At 44.9% G+C, this 19,838-nt stretch overlaps 1 protein-coding gene across 1 annotated transcript in view; it reads left to right on the plus strand.

Moving 5' to 3' along the window:
* Positions 1-212: 212 nt before the first annotated feature.
* Positions 213-19,838, plus strand: part of LOC104393533 (alpha-2-macroglobulin-like protein 1) — a 30,475-nt gene continuing 10,849 nt past the window's right edge. Inside the window, exons 1-25 of the mRNA XM_010003035.1 lie at positions 213-280; positions 905-1,088; positions 2,327-2,371; positions 2,692-2,836; positions 3,470-3,522; positions 3,838-3,858; positions 4,364-4,523; positions 5,116-5,200; positions 5,578-5,692; positions 7,058-7,166; positions 7,993-8,102; positions 8,882-9,046; positions 10,274-10,507; positions 11,091-11,154; positions 11,657-11,802; positions 12,374-12,520; positions 13,707-13,880; positions 15,435-15,540; positions 16,096-16,201; positions 16,296-16,521; positions 16,726-16,852; positions 17,427-17,548; positions 17,722-17,773; positions 18,086-18,169; positions 19,581-19,757. Coding sequence (XP_010001337.1) covers positions 213-280; positions 905-1,088; positions 2,327-2,371; positions 2,692-2,836; positions 3,470-3,522; positions 3,838-3,858; positions 4,364-4,523; positions 5,116-5,200; positions 5,578-5,692; positions 7,058-7,166; positions 7,993-8,102; positions 8,882-9,046; positions 10,274-10,507; positions 11,091-11,154; positions 11,657-11,802; positions 12,374-12,520; positions 13,707-13,880; positions 15,435-15,540; positions 16,096-16,201; positions 16,296-16,521; positions 16,726-16,852; positions 17,427-17,548; positions 17,722-17,773; positions 18,086-18,169; positions 19,581-19,757 — 3,025 coding nt within the window. The remainder of the gene's footprint in view (positions 281-904; positions 1,089-2,326; positions 2,372-2,691; positions 2,837-3,469; positions 3,523-3,837; positions 3,859-4,363; positions 4,524-5,115; positions 5,201-5,577; positions 5,693-7,057; positions 7,167-7,992; positions 8,103-8,881; positions 9,047-10,273; positions 10,508-11,090; positions 11,155-11,656; positions 11,803-12,373; positions 12,521-13,706; positions 13,881-15,434; positions 15,541-16,095; positions 16,202-16,295; positions 16,522-16,725; positions 16,853-17,426; positions 17,549-17,721; positions 17,774-18,085; positions 18,170-19,580; positions 19,758-19,838) is intronic.

The raw sequence follows: 19,838 nt of genomic DNA on the forward strand, positions 1-19,838 counted from the left end.
GCTGTGTGACCTTCACTCTGCTGTTGGTGGAAGCGAGTAAATATTAGCTAAGGTCATTAGCCTGGAAGAGATACTATCTCCATGTATCAGCTCTCCAAGTCTTTGGACATAGGAGCATCTGAGGGAGGTATTTAGGATTGCTTGAGCCCATCACTACAGACAGTTCTCTCCTCCTGTGTGGATCTTGTCAGCTGTCTTTCCCAGCTCAAGCAATGGGAGCACGAGTGTTCCTCTTTGCCCTGACCCTATTCCCAGTGGCAGCTGCAGCAAGCCTGGAACCGTGAGATTATCTCCTTTTAATTTGGGGGGGCTTGGTGGAAGGGACTGTCACTAAAGGGTAGTGCTGAAGTGCCGTACTGTTCAGCATCACAGAGCTGCATGGTGGAAGCCTTATTCTCAGGGCAGCTGAGCAGAAGAAGCTCCTGCTGAGTCCTGTTGGAGCTCTGGGTGTCGAGCAGCACCACAGTGGAAGCCCCTGGTGTTTGCTGGTGCAGATGCCACATGCTATGCCACAAAGCTAAAGAAGCCACAGGTTTTCCCTCTGTTCTGGTGGGAGTAAAATTTGGTATGAGGACTAAAGCCTTATGTCTCAGCCACTGAATCTTTAGTTTCATTCCTCACAAAGCTTTGCTCTGTGTACTTGCAATTAGTGTTGTACACTGGGCAAGTGTGTCCTGGCTGGTGGCAAGGTGGTGACAGACAGGTAACAGGAGCTCTCCAGTTTCACTCTAGGCATGTTGCTTCTGTCTGGTATTGAAAAGGAGCTCCACTATATTTCTTTCACTGCAGGCCTCCAGACATTTCTGACCCTTGATCTAGCTATTCATGAAAGCAGCAGACATGGATTCTGGCCTGTCCACCTTAGCCTCTGAATTGTCTTTGAACATTTCCTGCTCTGTTCTAGTCACTATATGGTGGTGTTTCCTGCTGTCATTCACCATTCACAAGAGGAGAAGCTCTGCATTCACTTCATCTCTCTGACCGAGGCTGTCCACCTGGCCATCACCTTGCAGGTGACAACCCAGAATCACACACTGGTGGAACAGGATGTGGAGAAGCCAGGCACTTTTCAGTGCATCACTTTCCAGGTGAGTGTAGCTGTGCCTGCTGATTTGGCAGTGGATGTGCTCATCTTCATTTCAGACAGGAGCCTAGCTCTTCTCTGGGTACACATTCCTTTGACTTACCATGGGCTGCATGCAGGTTAGTCATATTTCCATTTGTTACACTGCCAGGCAAAATACAGCAGTGTCCTGGAGCCTAGCAAACCAGGGAATCTTTCCCATGTAGACAAAAAAACCTGCTCTGCTGATCTCTATCAGCCTGTTGCATCCTGTGTGAGCCTGTTGAAAAACATTGACTTTCCAGTTTCGTCAGTTTAGTCCCTAAAAATGCTTGTATGTCACAGTGCAAGTCAATGCATTGTGAATGCATTATTTTCATCCTTGCTTCCTCAGACACCTGCCCCTCCAGCTCCAAGAGCACCATTCTGCTCTAAAGCTACATCTGTATTGCAAGGTGTAGTTGCAGCCTGCATAGACACTGAGCTTGCTTTAATTTAGCTGCGATGGGCTGTGATGGCACTGAGCCCACAATGAATTGAATTTCACATACGCAAGCTGGATGTTTCTTAGGTGGCTTGGATTCCTGTCATAGCAACTTCGCTGCTTCAGTTACATCAACTAGACTGAAGCTGAGGAATGACTACAGGACCTCCAGTTACGTTTCTGGAGCACCATGGAGATGTGTCTGGTGCTGAGACTCTGCAAACTGCCCCTGTCTTCCTCAGCACCTTATGAAGTTGCTGTGCCTGTGTCCTGATTGCCCTGCAGATTCAGCAGAACTCAAGGAGGGGCTGCCTGGTTCTTGCATGTGTTTGGTGCCAGGCCTCAAACTAGAGCAAGTCCTTTATTTGGAAAGCCAAGGAAGTTTGCCACTAGCAAAAAAGAACCTTACTTGTAGTGACCTCAATCTTTCTGATACTTCTGACATTCTGGTTTTGCCTCATCTCCTGTTACTATCGTGGTCAGGCCCAAATCTTATTTTCCTATGGGTTTTCTCAGTTTCATAAAATTCACACATTTATATGAAGTGGAAGAACGACATGTCATTTGGTTCACTCCTGGGTTCATGAACAAGAGACAGGCAGTGACTGCTGCTTCTCCCTGTAACACAAAGCAAGTTAGAGACAGAGTCATACAGTAGAATTTGGGCTCCGATTATTGGGGAAGTTTGTTTTTTACTGTGAAATGATGTCTCACATCTGTGATAAGATGCAAAGTTGCTGACAAATTTGTTTTCCATTTCCTTTTATCAATCATCCTAGGTGCCACAGTTCCTTCCCAGGAAAGGAGAAGATTCCACGTCTCATGTAAGATACCTCTCCTGGCTGCCTCTCCTCTTACAAATAAGAAGGCTTCAGCTTCTCCTGTGTCTGAGTCATGTTAATGTTGGAGATGCAGGGTGGTGAAGATAGTAAAGGGGAGAAAGAGATGTGGAAAGAGGCAAACACGACAAGGAGAAAAGCAGAGAAAGGAAAAGGAGAAAGCTGGGGACTACAGAGGAGACTTTGTCGAAGGATAGGAGGGGAAGGGAGAAGAGGGAAGCAGGAGATTTTGGTAGGAGAGGTGCCTCTGTTTCTCCTTCAAGCTATTTGTAGTTTCAGACAGTTGTTTTTTTTTAACCTGACAGCCAGAGGAAGTGGTTTTTCTGCATGTCCTGATCCACAATGGGGACGATGTGCTGTTTGAGGGTCGCAAGAAAGTTCTGGTAAAACCCCCAAAGAATGTAATTCTGGTAGAGACAGACAAGGGCTTATACAAACCTGGAGAAACAGGTAAGGTGGTATATGGAAACGGGGAGGGAAGGGTCAAGGTATCAGCCACATCTGGGGGAAGATTTCACGAAGTTAAACAAGCTAAGCTTGTTGGAGATGGAAGAAACCAGATCTCTGGGATCTGGGACAGTATGAGTCAGGCTGCTCCCTCTGAGCTGTGCTGCACCAAATGCCCAGCCTGCTGCTCCTAGGTGTTCTTTTTTGTGAAGTATCTCTATTGAGACCTGAAAGGAAAGCCAGGACTCTCCAATCTCTTGTTTTTTGAAGACTGTTCTTAATATTTGAGTAAAGCCTAGAGTGACAGTTCCAAATACACAAATGCACAAATACAGTCACTTCACAGTCTTCACAATATGAACAGACTATACACAGACCAACCCTACTGTTTAACACATCATTGTAATTTTTCCAAGTAAAGGCAGTGAGTTTCTACAGCCCACAGCTGCATATAAACATCCCAGACAAAGTATTCTGGAGTGGAAGATGCATGGGAGGGCTGTTTGGGGAGAGACCTGAATGCCACTGAGGTAAACAGAGAGACATGAATACTGGAGCACAGAAAAGGAGAAGCAGATTTGTACTAGGATATGTTGCAGTCAGAATGCTTTACTATCCTTTTGTTTACATCTCCAGTGAAATTTCGAATTGTAAACCTTGACGAGGACCTTAAGGTCATTAAAAATGAGGTGAGTACAACCTTGTACTTTTCTAGGAGAGTTAACATGAGACACATTGAGAGACTCATGAAAGAGACATCACCCTTCATGCCTGCTAAACCATAAGAACAAATGACCTTTTAAGGGAAACCACTCATCCACTGGTCCCTTAGAGAAAGACTGCAGTGTAGGCTAGCACAGAGGGAGGAAGACACCTTGTGTGGGGTCTGGATGGGCAGAATTTTCTGATCAGGGGCTCACATCAGGCAGTGTTATTAACACTGTTTCACATGGATGCGGATTTGCTTTGTACTAAACTGAGCTGTGTTTCTCTTGTTTTTACAGTATTCTCAGATATGGCTGCAGGTAAGTGACAAAGAGCCAACCAAAGGGAAATGTCTGTCTCTTCTATGGTGCCATTTCACTCCCAGACAGAGTTGTGCCAGAAATGTAATCTGGTTAAGGTTATGGTCCATATTCAGCTCAGGCCTTTTCCACCTGGTCAGCCTGGGTTCTTCTTTCAAACCAGCACCTGTGTGATGTATATAGTTGAGCTACAGGCAGGGCAGTAATGAATCTGTGTCCAAGACCTTGACTGCACAGAGCACAGTACTAAATGCTCAGTAGATGCAGCTCAGCCACTTCCTCTTCCTGCAATTTTATGGTGTTCCCAGTAGCTTAACTGTTCTTGGCAGCCTTTGCAATTCAAACTTCAGTTAAAAGATACTCAGGGGAGGAGAGGGCATCTTACCTACTGATATGGCATCATCTCTAATGGGGCAAGAGTAAGGCCTCATAGTGTCTTTTTGTGCTGCCAGGGACGCGTGCCCCCAGTGTGACTTGGTGGCTCTTCATGTCCTTACCCAAACAGGATCCTGAATACAACCGCATTGCTGAGTGGCGGAATGTGAAGTCAAGGCAAGGCATCGTGGATCTCTCCTTTCCCCTGGCCTCTGAAGCACTCCTGGGGAAGTATACCATCTCAGTGCAAAAAGGCATGGCTGAAAAAATCTTCACTGTTGATGAATATGGTGAGACTTGGACAGCAGAAGTGAGGCAAAAGAAGTGTGGGTAACTGGAGAAGAGAGCAGAGTGATGTGGCCCTGTTCAACTGGCCTGTTGCCTGGGAGAACAGCAGACTGGGGACAGGGACAGACGGGTCTGGGTGCACATCTCAGGCTGGGCTGGAGGTTCTACAGCTGCACAGGAGAGGCAAAGGAGAGGCTGTGGGCTGATACCTCATTCTAGCTGTACCTGGGCCCTGTGATCAGCACATTCTGCTGCTCCTTGTCACTTTCTTCTAAGCTATGTTTACTATGCACTCCAATGAATAGCAGCATCGTGTCTTAGTCCCATTCAATTGCAATGATGTAGGTGAGGACAAAGCCCTGTGCCATTTAAAATGTTTATGCTTGGCTGAGCTGGAGTAGAAAGCAGTCCAATGTGCAATTGTAGCAGCAAATAGTGGAATGACTGAAGGGAGTAACCCCTTTTGCAGCATGAAAAACTGGGAACATTATTGTCTTTTTCCCCATCTGGACTGCAGCTATAGCAGAATTTACAGTCAGGGTCCATACTAAGTATTGTTTTTTTTCCCCTCTATCCTTATCTTCCTCTCTTCAGTGCTTAAACATTTTGAAATAGACATTGAGCACCCTCCATTTATTGCAACAGTGGATGAGGAATTTCAGCTGAAAGTCTGTGGCAAGTGATACATGATACTGTTGTGATCTCTGGGCTCTTACTCCATAATCACATGCAGAATGCCCAGAGCTGAGAAATGGCCTTCCAATATGATGTTCTTGGATTACCCTGTGGTTGAAGGAGACAGATCACTCTCTGCAGTGGGGTCCTTCTCACACTTGATCATTTATTGTGAGGCTGAAAGATCCTGAAGATGATCAATATGATGGGTGGAGAAGGTTGCAAACTGATCTTAAGGGGCAAGCTGAAGTTCCTTAGCAAAACATGGTATAAAGACATCCCAGGCTCCATTTCTCCCTGATGATGGTGGACAAGGGCCTGGATCAATATTTCTGCTGAAGTGTCCAGTCTTCTGGTGAATGTTTCTCTCCTTCAACACAGGTACACCTATGGGAAGCCCGTTCAAGGGACAACACATATTTCTTTTGTCACATTATCCCAGTACTTGGAAGATGGTATCACAAATACTTCTGAGTTGATGAACCAAAATAGCTGGGTAGGTGAAAAAATAGGCGAGTGGAAAATAAAACCTGCTGGAAATGTATATCTGTCCCCTTAATTTGTCTTGATGCATTTCTGATGTGCACGAGCCTGTTTAGCCTGCTGTGTTCCCACTCACTAGACCTGATCAGACCATTGATTCACAGAATCATATAATTGTTCTGGTTGGAAAAGACCTTTAAGATCACCAAGTCCAACTATAACCTAACTCTACCAACCATGAACCTAACTAACCTCTTCCTATTACTCTGTTGCCTGAATTACTGCTCTAGCATATCTGACTCAGTATTTCAGGAGAAAGTATTCAGCTCTCTGCAAGTAATGATGCCTGGGGCCATTCTCAAGGGTCTATGCCACATTCTATGCAATCAGATCACTGGTCTATTCAATCCTTTGACTTCTCTCACGCAGAAACAAACTATCAGAGCATCAGATGCCCTGTTTCTTCCTGTATCCATGCAGTTAATGGATCATGTTGAACTTGCTAGTATCCTATGTGAGATTATATCCAATGCTGGTTACACTTTCTGCACATTTTTGTCCACTGTAGGTTTGTGGTTAAGCTCCACACCTGGTTTTTCCTATGGCTTTCAGATGCATCTCTTTCAGCCTGAAAGTCATAAGAAAATATTCTAAATGTCAGACCAGCCAGCACAAGCCAGAATATAAAAATCCAGCTGGAACTCTGCATCTTTTAAAATGCACTCAGTATCTCCGCTTGAATCCTAAACAGTCTTAGCTGTGCAAAAACACCAAGTGAATGCCAGCTCCCTCTTGCATGGCAAGGAAGAGGCACTGCAAGGTTTGGTGGAGAACTTAACAGGCACAGCTAGAGACACATTGTCCACCTCTCCTCCCTGGCAGACTGGCCGTACCCAGTCTCTGCCTTAATGCTTGGCAAAGCTCTTGTAATCTGTAACTGGCTGGATGCCTTTGTTTAACATGGCCACATCACAGAGATAGTCATGAGTGGAAAGCCACACTGTCAGGCTTTGTTCCTCAGGCCTGTATAGTTTCAGGAAGGTTACATTTAGATTTAGCTCAGATAAAGACACATGCTTTTTCAGCTGCAGTATCTAGGCTTAACCCAGCCTCCTGAGTTTGCCTGTGATAGAATTAACCTGTATGTGATTTGCATGAAGTACTTCTTTCTGCCACTTTTTTTTTTTTTGGTGACTGTTTAATCAAAACCTGTTGATTTTCTTCTCTGGTTAAGGTTTCTGTAGTTACAGGTTTTTGAGCTTCCATCTGTTCCACAAGCGTTTAGAAATACTTCTTTAGGATTGCCCAGCGTCTATGGAACAGTTTGTCTTCCTCCACACCATGCTCTTTCTTTCTGTTTATGTCTCCCTTTCTGCAGACAAACAAGAATGGCTGTGCCACTTTTACAGTGAAGACAGAGGCTCTGAAGTTAAGTGAAGCTGACAGCTTCATAGCTGTGATGGGAAAAATGGTGGAAGCTGGAACAGGTATAAGAAAATATGTGAAGCATTCTTCTCCTTGCAGGCAACTTCTTTGGTTTTAGCCTTTCTGCAGCAGTTAAATACCTTTTGAAAAAGTAACTTGAGGGTTCCCAAGTCTTCTGGCATGATGATGGTCTCTATTCTAGTATCTATTCCATCTACAATCACCAGATTTCATAATCCTCTCAAATCTTCATCTCCACTAGCACATATATAACGTTTTCATGACTGCCTGGACACCAAGGTGCTCCTCAGCCTCCTCAGCTGCAAAGTCCTCTCTAGTCATGGAAAAGCCTACAGCAAGCCCTTGCAGTTCTTGCTAATTGTAGTGTACCATCCTGACAGTCCCTACCCACAGTCTCTTGTTCTCTCTTCTCCTAAGCCTGAGGCAGAGGCCTGAGGCACACTCCTGCTGAGAGGAATGCCATTCTAGTCCCTTGTAGTCTGATATATTAGTGGCTGCAAGAAGGCAGGTTTTCAGTATCAGTGTTGTTGTGCATCTAGCTCTGGCAACTGGGAGCGTCCATTGTCTGAGCTGTCACTCTGGGGCTTGGGTCCTTGAGGCCACTTTTAGGCATCTATAGTATAGCTGTCTATAACTGAACAGTCATTTAGTTTCTCTTTACCTTTAATAAAGAGAAATAAGTACTTACAAGTTTGCAATGAGACCGAAGGCCCAGAAATGTTGAGGGAATCATATCCTAGAAGGATGTCTTTTCTCTCCTAAACATAGAGGTTGAGGATGTTTTAGGTAATGCTGAAGCATCTTCTTGTCTTCTGATTCCCTAAAAGTACTGCTATGGTTTAAGAGATTTCCCATCTCTCCACCTAGAAACAGAGGCTAGTGAAATGGTTGGAATTCCTATTGCAACAAGAATGAAGTCTATAGAGTTTATCAACCTCCACTCATTCTACAAACGTGGACTACCTTACACAGGAAAGGTAACACCCGTGGTTCCCTTCTCTGCTCAGAACACATCATAGGTCTAATCTTCTGCAGGCAGAAAGCAACAATCTCCAGAAAAGTGAGTGTTGCTCTACTGGCACCGAGCAACTACGGGTGAAGCCTCCTGTGGCAGCAATTTCTTCTCCCCAGCCTAAGTTAGTATATTCCCTGGACAGGAATTTTGGGGCCAGCTGCAGGGTCTGAAGGCTTCCTCAGGAGTATCTCCTGAAACTAGTCTATGCAAAAGGCATATGAGGTAGGGATGGCATAAGCAGGCAAATAATATTCCCATCAGACAAATGCTCTTGGTAACTGAAGCCTTATATATCAGTTCACTGACAGTAATTTCTGACTCAAGTCCCCTGGGTGATGCTAGGACTACTGTTCCATTGGGGCTAGAAACACTTTCACCTGGGCCAGTACTAACCCCAGCATGAAGAAAGGCTAGGAACAGCAAGAGTTAAGTTTCTGGAAACAAGACTGTTTCTGGCCATCAAGAATACTGCAGCATTGTCCAAGAAAAAGCTCAGAATCTTAGCAAATCACCTTTTTGCCCCAGTATAGGTGTCCTGTTTGGCTGCACCATCATGTATTTATAGTCCTGAACACTTACGCATTGTTGGTTTTGTGTATTTATCACCTTTGTCTTTTTGTGTCCTGTCTGAAAGCAAGAAGGGCTGAGGAAGCTCAACAATAGAAACTACTACTATTAAGCACAGGCAGTGCCTCAAGAGTGTGGTGCAATGGGGTATTAACTTCCTTCCCTTCTCTGCAGATGTTCTGCCACAGTAACCAATCTCCTCTCAGAAACGAAACAGTCTACCTTACAGTTGATATCAATGAGGAGGAAACACATCTTTCATTCCTCACAGATGAGAATGGGGAAGCCCACTTCTCACTGGATACCACCAGCTGGAATAACACACTGGTTTCTCTGAAGGTGAGCATCAACAAAAAAAAGGAGGAGAAAGTGAAGGTAGATTGAGGAAAGCAAGAGAAAGTGAAGAAATCTGAGCTTTTGGAGCACAGTCCTCTGCCACCTCATTTCATTTGACTATATCTGCAGAAGTATGTTTAACTACTCTTCAGTGCAATCTCCTCTGTGAAGCTGAAGGCTGTGCTGCAACAGTTCAGCAACAGTCACAAAAGTCACTCAGCTGTCCTGAGCTGCAGCATGATTCTCATCTTTTATATCCCCCCTCACCTTCCTTTGACTCCACTAAATATCTGATACTGGTATTAACATACCAGTACTTCCTTGAAGAAATCTCCTCTTTCTCAGCTCCGGGACAGAAGGTGGGTCAGCAAAACTGACAGTTGAGACCTGTCTCTGTTGAACTGCACTTCTAGCAGCTGCTCTTGTCTTGTAGCAGCACATAGCTTGTCCAGGCTTGGCATGTCAGGTAACTGCTCTTGAATTCTCTCTCAATACCAGACGTTGAAGCACTTGGCTTCTGCTCTTCACAACTTCTGATTCTGCACCTGGATCTTGTTACCAGTCTGGCATTACACCCATCTTCCCACTTCCTGCAGTCCTGCAGCTGCTGTGGGATTCAAGCCCAAGCAGTAGAACTCCTATTGCCACCCATTTCTCAGACACTGCAACTATTGTTCCAGATGTTTTCCTCCAAAACCTCAGCCTATCTGGGGTGTGGTTTCCTAATTTTGGTTAGGCAGGATTTGGTGATCGAGGTTCTGTAATCTAGGAGATACATTTCTGTCCTCAGAGAGCCTGGGGACAGGGTCTAGTTCTTGTTCCTAGATTCATGGCCATTGTCAACAGAGCCCTAGATTATCAGCAGAGCTATAGAGCTTCACCATGCCATTTTAGTGCCTGTTGTGCTTCAGGGCACCGGAGCAGAAGCACAAACTGAAAACAGAGATGCTGTGCTAGGGTTAAAGTCTGGTGTGGGATGTGTCTCCATGGAAAGATAAAGGGAGAAAAAAATGAGATTGTGGGCAAATCTACTGGACTAAGATTTTTGCTAAAACTTCATAGGAGAAAGTCTCATAAGAGACTTCAAAATTATATTTAAATAGGATAATATTTAAGGCATACAAATGTTTAGTCTTCAGTCAGCTCAGGTAATAACAGTGTTTGCAAGAGGTGTACAAGCTTCCTTGTGTCACTTGATACTGATTGCCAACTCATTTTTGTGCTTCGAAGGGTACCTACAACCTTGGAAATAATGATGAGAAAAATTCTTCTGAAAGTCACACAGGAGTGGAGGATAGCCTCCACTGGCTGAAACCTTTCTACTCTGAGAGCAACAGCTACCTTGAGATCAAGGCCAGGGATGATGTGATGCCCTGTGATCAAGAGCAGGAAGTGCAAGTGGATTATATCCTTGACTGGAATAAACTCAGCTCTGAAGCAGACCACATTGATTTCTACTACTTGGTGAGCACAGAAGACAGCTGAATATCAGGGCAAGATTATGTTTACTGGCATGTTACCCTTTTCATGCAGCACATAGATTCTTATGGGAAAGGGTAAGCTACTCCCAGGCCAGTATAAACTGATTTGTGAGTTCTCTTCTGCCCAAACCTCCTCCTGTTTTCCAGTTCCTGGGAGTGCTCTTAACCCCCAGCTGCTTTGTTTTGTTAGGAGTGCCTTGACTTAAGCTTGGGTGGCAGATGCCTGCCATTCACCCTACTTTCTGTTATGTTCAAGTGGGTGGTAGTGGAAGGTTAGCCTGGTTTCTGCCCAACAGTTATAGCCCAGCAGGTATGCCCCAGCAGGTGACCATCTGTGTCTGGGACAATCTGTCTGTTGACTAAGAAGCAATCTCTGGGGCAGCTGACCTCCTCTGGCCTGTATATTTACAGGAAAAGGCTTGAAATTGCACAGGACCTTGGTGTAATCCAAAGTATGTAATAATGTTTTGATGAAATCCATTTTCAAGAAAGTAAGTCCAAAGCAGAGTGTGACTAAATGCTGTCAGAATTCTGTCCCTTGAATGGCTCTTCTCTTTGCTCTTCAGGTGATAGCAAAAGGCAAGATCCTTCTCAGTGGAGAGAAGAAGGTGCCAATTACTCAGCATGAGAGTGAGTAGAAATGCATTAAGTGCCTCATAACATATCACAGAAAACTGTGACTGCTCTCCAGTGACAATCTCTTCTTATCCACAGGTGGGAGATATTGAACTGAGTTCTTAGTGTTGGTCCATCTCATCAGACCAACATAATCTCTTCTCATACCAGTTTAGGGTCCTCCTAGGTGATTGTCCTTCTCCTATCTAATTAATCTAACACCTGACCTTATGACTTTGCTGCTAGCTTGTACCTTTGGAGAAGATATAAAATTTGTGTAGCTTGCCTGTTTATATAACGTGCAGTAGGGAAGTGGAATAATTTTGCCAAACTTGAGCCAAAGAAATGGCCGGTATCCTGGATTTATTGCTAACCTCTGACAGTGTCTGTGTGGGGTATTCTCATCTGCAGGTAGAAAGTATTAAATACCCTTTGTCGATTCTTACTGTGTGTCCCACCTCAATAAGCTAATTCAACTGAATGCTTTCCCTCTCTTCCTTGCTGCTATCTTGTGCAGATTTGCAGGGCTCCTTCTCATTGTCTCTGCCTGTTGGCAATGACTTCCTGCCTGACATCAAGCTTCTACTGTATGCAGTCTTCTCAGATGGAGAGGTGGTGGCTGATGTGGAAGAGTTTCAAATAGAAAAGTGCTTTAGGCACAAGGTTAGTAGAAACACCAAGATCAGGATAGCATCTCTGATGTGCTCTGGCCTGCTGTGATCCCTGGTCCTGTTTTATACTCAGCCAAGTGATGTTAGCTGGATACTTCCCAAAACAGATGTCTAGTATTTTTGGCTGGGAAACAAACCACATAACCACCTTCTTCTCTGAGTTCCTAGTCCTTCCCTTCCCAACACTGACTGGTAACCCTTTCGCAAAGTGTAAACCGGGCCCCCTTATACTCTGTTTTATTCCCCTGCTCGCCATGACTGACTTAGGAACACACTATCCTCCATGTTCTCCCTGACACAGAGGAGAAGCCTGCCTGCTTATCTCCCTGTGGTAGGTCTAGATCAAAAGGTGGTGGATGTGTGGTGGTAGAGAAATTCTGGCTGGGCTGTGTGCACTGCAGCCCCAGTAATCTTCCCAACGGGTTTCCAGGAGGGCCTGTCTCAGCATCTCAGCCCCCTTCACTGCCTTGATCTCTGTCTTTACCTCTGCTACCTACATGTCTAAGAGTCGCAGGGTCCCATTCCCCAACACTAAGCCCCTTTGACCCTGTCTTTTTTTGCAGGTGGCCCTGAGCTTCTCACACAAGGAGGAAGTCCCAGGATACACAGTCAGTCTGGACCTGAAGGCTGATCCAGGGTCCTTGTGCTCTGTCCAAGCTGTTGACAAGAGTGTCCTCCTGAAGGAGAACAATACTTTAACAGCAGAAACAGTGAGTGTTATCTGTGATGACCAGACCCCTAGTATCTGCCTGCTTTCTGTCTCCATGTGCTGGCGAGAAGAGTTCTGCCCACAGCCCATCCCAGGACACAGCTGCAGCGTCAGGCAGCTGCCCTGGCATTCCCCCTGCTCGGCTTCTTCAGAGCAGCCATGTGGTGGTCATGTTCCTCATGCCTCACCCTGCACTGTGGGCCTTGGCCTGGAGAGTGGTGGGTGCTGCACAGCACTGCAGAGGTTGGAGGAGAGAGCAGCTTCAAAGAGATACTGCAGCTTTCTGCTTGGAGGGAGAGTTCACAGCAGCTTTCCTCACGTCCACTTGTCTCTGCTCTTCCATATTACACCAGGCAGTGAGGCTCAGCCTTTGAAATGGAATTTTGCCCCAGCAGGGCCCTCTTATCCCTCTGTCCCAAACATTGCTGGATTACAAACATAGGACAGATCAGGCTGAGCACCTGAGCAGTTCTTTAGAAAACAGTAGCTAGGGGTCAGCACCCAGTGCACACAGTGGCTGGGGAAAAGGGCTCAGTATTTGGTACACATTCTTAGAATCTAGAAGGGTTGAAGGAATTTACTTTAAAGCAGTTGAGTGTTTCAGAGGAATTAATTTAAGCCTTAGAACAAAAATACTACAAGAATTGAAAATTCTAACGTAATTCCACAATATATATCAGAGATAATACATATGTATATGCCTCATGCAAAGTTGTGAGTTAAGTTATAGCAGGCTAGCCTGTTACAAAGAAGCTTCACCAAATCCAGGGAGACTTGCTGCATCTTTAGATAGGACCCACCATGTCTGGTGTTCTATTTTACAGGAATGATGCTCTACAGTAGGGCACTTGCATCATGTACTAACAGGCACATAAAGTAGTAATCATTAAATGTGTAAGTCAGATGTGTCAACGACTTGTACTCAAGCTGAATTATGCATTTGATCCTAATCTTGCACCCTAGACTTAAAAGGTTTGAACTGTCAGAGGTGAAAGTCTGCAGACTAAAAGCTTCTTGCCTACATCCACTCCTTAGGCTTCATATCCTTCAGTAAAAGCTGGACCAGTGTCAACTTCCTCAACTCCAAAGCTTTATGAAGTACAACAGAGGGCTATAATCCAAATATTTAACCCATACTCGTGCCCATTGTACAGTTCCTTATGAAGACCTCTGTTTTTCCATTGCAGCTTTCTGAGAAGCTCTTTGAAGACAGCTTTACAATTGGAGGACGAGGGTTCCCTTACCACTTGGAAGACTTTGAGGCATACCCATGCCTGCTCCAGGAGCCCAGTCTTCACAAAAAGGTTTGGATGGGAGCACCATGGTACCAAAGTGATGCAGACGTCTTTAATCTGTTTAAGGTGAGTCTCCACACTTGCTCTAGATGTCTCCTGAGCTGAGTTGCCAGTATGCCATCCTGAATGCCTACAAGAATTCACTCTTAGCAAACTTCAGTTACCCTTATTTTCATTGCTACAAGTCTTGCCTTGCTTGTCTACCCAGCCACACTCATTTGGGGACCACAGGGGGAAAAACGAAGCTTATGAATAAGCATAGTACAAAACTCTTGATTAGAGACAGTGTAAAAATTAATAAACTTAGTATAGGCTACCATATCTACAAAGAAGGAGTGGCAAGAATATCCCACTGAGGCCTGAGCACCTCACTATATTTTGACCAATTGCAGTTTAGCTGTTATTTTATTCAAAAAGTCATTTACTCTGTGTTTCTTTGAGTCTCTTGTTACTTCTCCTCAAAGCAGTTTCAATAAAAAAACCAAGTCCTTCCTTTGGCTTTGGAGCTAACTGTCAAGGCAAATGGCAAAAAAGCTCTCAAGCACAATAGCCTGAAAAAGATTAACATTTCTGCTACCTGGAACCCAAGCAGTGCTGCTTCTGAAAGAATGCTGTTTAAAGAAACATATTCAAGTAAAAGCACCTCAAAATAGGAAAAGAGGGTAACAACATGCTGAAAACAAGCCAAAATGATGTCTGAGTTGCATGGGCTTCTCAGGCTGATAGAGCTCTGCCTTAGAAATACTGACACTGATTTCCCCCAAAGGCATGGTACTGTGCTGTCTTCTAGGTTTTTACTCCTAGATTATGTTGGATGTTAGTTAAAGGACATCCCAGTATATATCAATTATTAGTGACCCTGTAACAGATGACTGTCCTGTAACATATGACTAAGTCCACAGGCATCTACAGCCTCTACAGAAAGCGTGAGGACTCGTACTCTCCATAATGAGTTTTAGATTTTCAAGAAAGTAGCAGAGTTCTCAGTGACTTGCAGACCATTAAATGGAAGCAAGACTTGCTCACATGATCAAATGCATTATTTTGGTGTGATTATGTCTTCTTCTCAGTCCATGTACATGAGGGTGCATTCAGTCCAATATTTCCACCTTGTGAAGCACCGGCCCTGAGAGTCTGAGTCTCATTCAGACAAAAGCAGAATCCATATAAAGTTGGGATCAAGTTCTCCATCAGTTTTCTAAGTCAGGACTGGTACCAACTTGTGCAAGAACAGCTTTGTGTGAACACTCAGTCAGATCTTTCAACTGTAAAATTGTGTAGAGATTTAAAGCTTGGAATTTTTTTTTCACTTAAGTTTTTCATGCAAATAAATGGCATTTGACTCTGGCTAGTTGTTTGGGTTAGGCATATAAAGTTGAAATTTACTTTTATGAGAAGTAATAATTTGCCCCAGTGTTCCTCAGAAGCTGGTTTCCATTCCTTCTGCATTGGCCAGAGTCTGAGTCTGTAAGTCTAGGCATACGTATGAAACCAAAGAGCATTTAACAATGTTTCAGCTACCAACAGCCCTCTTATGATACCTACTATCATGACATATTTTTAAACATTCTTAATTCCCTTTTATTTATCATTGATTTACTCTTTTCACTGTTTTCTTAGACACTGCGCATGAAAATATTAACGAATGCTAGAATCAAGAAACCAGTTTCCTGTATCCTACCACGCTTTGAGAAAAAGATGTATGGTGAAAGCAGCAATGTTTTTGGTAAGGAATGAACATATCCATCTCCTTAACCTAAGGGGCTGTCTTCTCCCAGTTCTGGCCAGCCTGCCACTGAGATGGCTGACATCTGTCCTACAGTGTTTCTTGTTTGTGTATGAGAGAAAGGAAGCATGTGTCCAGATCAATGATCCTGACTTATCTACCACAGATAAAAGCTCAGATCTCTCTGCATTGTTGGCTCAGCCTGTGTTCTGTGCTCTTTACCAAAAAATGTAGTTTGCTCTCTACCAGCATGTTCACAGATTATTTAAAAGAGCTCAACTCCATTTGAGCATGCTGTCTTCTCCTGGAGCCAGACAAAACTTGCTGGATCTGTTAGCCTAAGCCTCATGCTAAGTTCCATCCAAGTCTGTCTCTCTGTAGCCAGGTTCCTCAAAGATACAGATGCTGTGTCAGATTCTCACTATAAAGCCAACCCTGTCCACTATCATTCTGTGTAAGCATTTACAGTTCATGTCAGATTGCCTGTGAATGAAGAATTTATTGCACCTGAAGCCACATATGCTATTTTCTGAGGTATCACTTGGGTTTCTGCAGATAATCTTGTCCTCAGTGATCCTGAACCTCACTCTGATAACACAAGGAAGCTAAAACCACGAACGTTTTTCCCAGAGACTTGGATTTGGGATTTGACCTCTGTCGGGTTGGTAACAGCCTCTACCTGCCTTCCCCAGAGAGACCCTTTGAGACTTCTGGCTGCTTCTGAGCATGTTCTCCTCTCTCTTTTCTTTCTGTAGGGATGATGGGCAAGCATCTGTTCAAGTTGCTGTACCTGACACCATCACAGAATGGAATGCCAAGGCCTTCTGTGTTGCTGATACTGGCTTTGGGTTCTCTCCTCTGACTACTCTCAGGGTCTTCCAGCCTTTCTTTGTAGATCTGTCACTGCCATACTCTGTGATCCAAGGAGAGACTTTCAGCCTAAAAGCCACGGTCTTCAACTACCTGAAGGACTGTATTCAGGTGAATATTCCCCAATTACACACTCCTGACAAAGGAAAAACTGGAGCCCAAAGGCATTTTATGTACTTTCCAGAAGCCCTAGATACTGGTATCTGGGCCACAAAGCACAGCCACGCATGTCATGATGCCTGGTGTTTGCTTCCTTGTGCAGTGCCTGGTATTAACACTATGCCAATGTGTGCTTGTACACCCCACTTCACCCAGGTGCACACCACTATCACAGAGACCCCAGCACTAAAGGTGGATGCCTGTCCTGACTGCCAGTTCACCAGCTGCCTCTGTGCCAATGAAGCAAAAACATTTGGGTGGAACTTGACAGCCACCAGGCTCGGTGAGGCTAAGCAGGGGGATGTGTGGCAGCTGGTGGGAGGAGGAGTGGAATTTGCCTGCCTCTTCATATCTCCTCCCAATGCTTATACATAGAATCATAGAATCATAAAATGGTTTGGGATGGAGGGGATGTTACAGATCATCTAGATTCAACCCCGCTGCATGGGCAGGGACATCTCCCACAAGATAAAGTTCCTTAGTGCCCCATCCAACCTGGCCTTGGATACTTCCAGGGATGGGGCATCCACAACTTCATTAGATAACCCGTTGCAGTGTCCCACCACCCTCAAAGTGAAGAATTTCCTTCTGATGTTTAATCTAAATCTCCCCTCTTCCAGTTTTGTTGTTACCTCTTGTCCTATTGCTAAAAGCCCTTGTAAAAAGTCCCTCCCCAGCTTTTCTGCAGGACCCCTTCAGATATTAAAGGCTGGTATGTGGTCTCCCTAGAGCCTTCTCTTCTCCAGGCTGAACAACCCCAACTCTCTCAGCCTGTTTTCACAGGAGATATACTCCAGCCCTCTGATATACAGCTGTCTGCTTCAAGTGCTCAGCAATGTGCCCTCTGCTCCTTGCAGGCAAAGTGAATGTCACTGTGAGCAGCATGGCAGAAGATTCACATGATCTGTGTCGTAACAGGATTGCAGTGACACCTTTGCAAGGGAGGAGAGACACAGTGATCAAACCTCTGCTTGTGAAGGTCAGTCAGACTGCATGGTGAAGAACTTGGTGGGAACACTGGGTCATTCCCTGAGGCAGTTAGCAAGATGCTAAGAGGAAGTTTAGCCTTCCTTGGAAGCAGACCAGCCTGCTGAGGCACTGTGACTTCCTTTCCTGCCTTTCTTATCTGAACTATGCTTCCTCCATCTGCAGCCTGGAGGTGTCCTACAGGAGAAGACTCAAAATGCCTTTCTCTGTGCTGCAGGTATGAGACAAAAGTCCCTGACTGCTATTGACCCATGAGAGAGGGACGCAAGGGACAGGACTACTGCAAATACCCAGAGGTGGGGGGAATTTGTCAGAGCACAAGTGCTGGTGGCACCATCCACACCTAGGAGAACAACCACTATAGTTTGTCCATGTCTGTCTTCTACTTGGCAAAGTTTCCTGTATTAAGACATTTGTTTGCTGCTGTAACCCAGTGTCATACTAAGCCTCAACTGGGTCTCCTTGGGATGTTACACTTGTGTATGATACTTCTTCCATGGGATAAATTTCTGGGTTCTGTCTTCCTCAGATAACACCATCTCTGAAGAGTTCTCCCTGACATTGCCTGCAGAAGTGCTGGAGGGTTCTGGCCGAGCCACTTTCTCTGTGATTGGTGAGAAAGGATTTACCTGCACTTGGGTCACCAGTGGGAAGAGTCTGCACAATCCTTTGGCCTTAACAATGCATTGACTATTCCTCATGAGATCTAATCATAGAATCTCAGGGGTTGGAAGGGACCTCCAGAGATCATCTAATCCAACCCCCCTGCCAAAGCAGGATCACCTAGGGCAGATCACACAGGAACACATCCAAGTGGGTTTTGAAAGTCTCCAGAGAAGGAGACTCCATAACCTTTCTGGGAAGCCTGTTCCAGTGCTCCATCACCCTCACAGTAAAGAAGTTTCTCCTCGTGTTGAGGTGGAACTTCCTGTGTTCTAGCTTGTACTCATTGTTCCTTGTCCTGTTAGTTGGCACCACTGAAAAGAGAATGGCTCCTTGACACCAACCCCTCAGTTATTTATAGACATTCATAAGATTCCCTCTCAACCTTCTCTTCTCAGGACTAAACAATCCCAGGTCTCTCAGCCTTTCTTCATAGAAGAGATATTCCAGTCCCTTAATCATCATCATAGCCCTCCATTGGACTATCTCCAGTAGATGACTGTCTCTCTTGAACTGGGCAGCCCAGAACTGGATGCAATACTCCAGGTGTGATCTCAGCAGGGCAGAGTAGAGGGGGAGAAGAACCTCCCTAGAACTGCTGGACACACTTTTCTTAATGCACCCCAGGATACCATTGGCCCGCTTGACCACAAGGGCACATTGCTGTTCCATGGGTAACTTACTGTCCACTAGGACTCCAAGGTCTTTCTCCATGGAGCTGCTTTCCAGCAGGATGTACTGGAGCCTGATGTTATTCCTCCCCAACTGCAGGACTCTACACTTGTCCATATTGAACTTCATGTTGTTCACTTTTGCCCAGCTCTCTAGCCTGTCTAGATCTCATTGAATAACAACCTCCTGGTGTGCCAGCGAGCCCTCCCAGTTTTTTATAATCAGGAAACTTGGTGATAAACTGCATGGGGTGTGATGTTTGCCTTAGGAATGTGGATGAAGTAATCTATTTAAATATTTAATTCTCTAATAAGAAATGATCCAGGATGATCTCCAAGCAGCATGTATCTCCTCTGATGTGTGCCATTGCCATCCACCTAAGTGAACCAAAACAACAATTACTCTACCAAGTATGTCTCTGTAATTCTTTTCCCTCCTTGATGCCCACTCAGGAATGAAAGCTCTCTTCACCCTCATCTTTGCATTACCTCCCTCCTCCCAGAACCTCCCTTTCTGTGCTGGCCTAATCTAGAAGGGGTCATCAGAAATCTTAATCATCTTCATTCAGTGAAGGCCTGGCTCTTTTCAGGGATCCCAGTAGAATTTAGAGAAGGCAGCAATTCCCTTTGTTTCATATTGCTGAATGTCAGTGCTTTTCCTTTCTCTTGCCTCTCTATCTCAAACTTTAGGGGACATCATGGGCCCAGCACTTGAAAATTTAGACCAGCTGCTAGAGATGCCCTTTGGCTGTGGTGAACAGAACATGGTTCAATTTGCACCAAACATCTTCATACTCAAATACTTGAATAAGACTAAACAACTGGACACACAAATTGAAGATAAAGCACTGAAATTCCTGAGAACAGGTAAACATTGTCCTTCTTCTGTTACAAAATTAAGGTGCTGTAAATGAAGACTGTGGGGAAGGATGGGGGTCTGGTGGGGAG

Source organism: Chaetura pelagica, unplaced genomic scaffold, assembly GCF_000747805.2.
Source record: "Chaetura pelagica isolate M959 unplaced genomic scaffold, ChaPel_1.0 scaffold117, whole genome shotgun sequence".
Lineage (NCBI taxonomy): Eukaryota > Metazoa > Chordata > Aves > Apodiformes > Apodidae > Chaetura > Chaetura pelagica.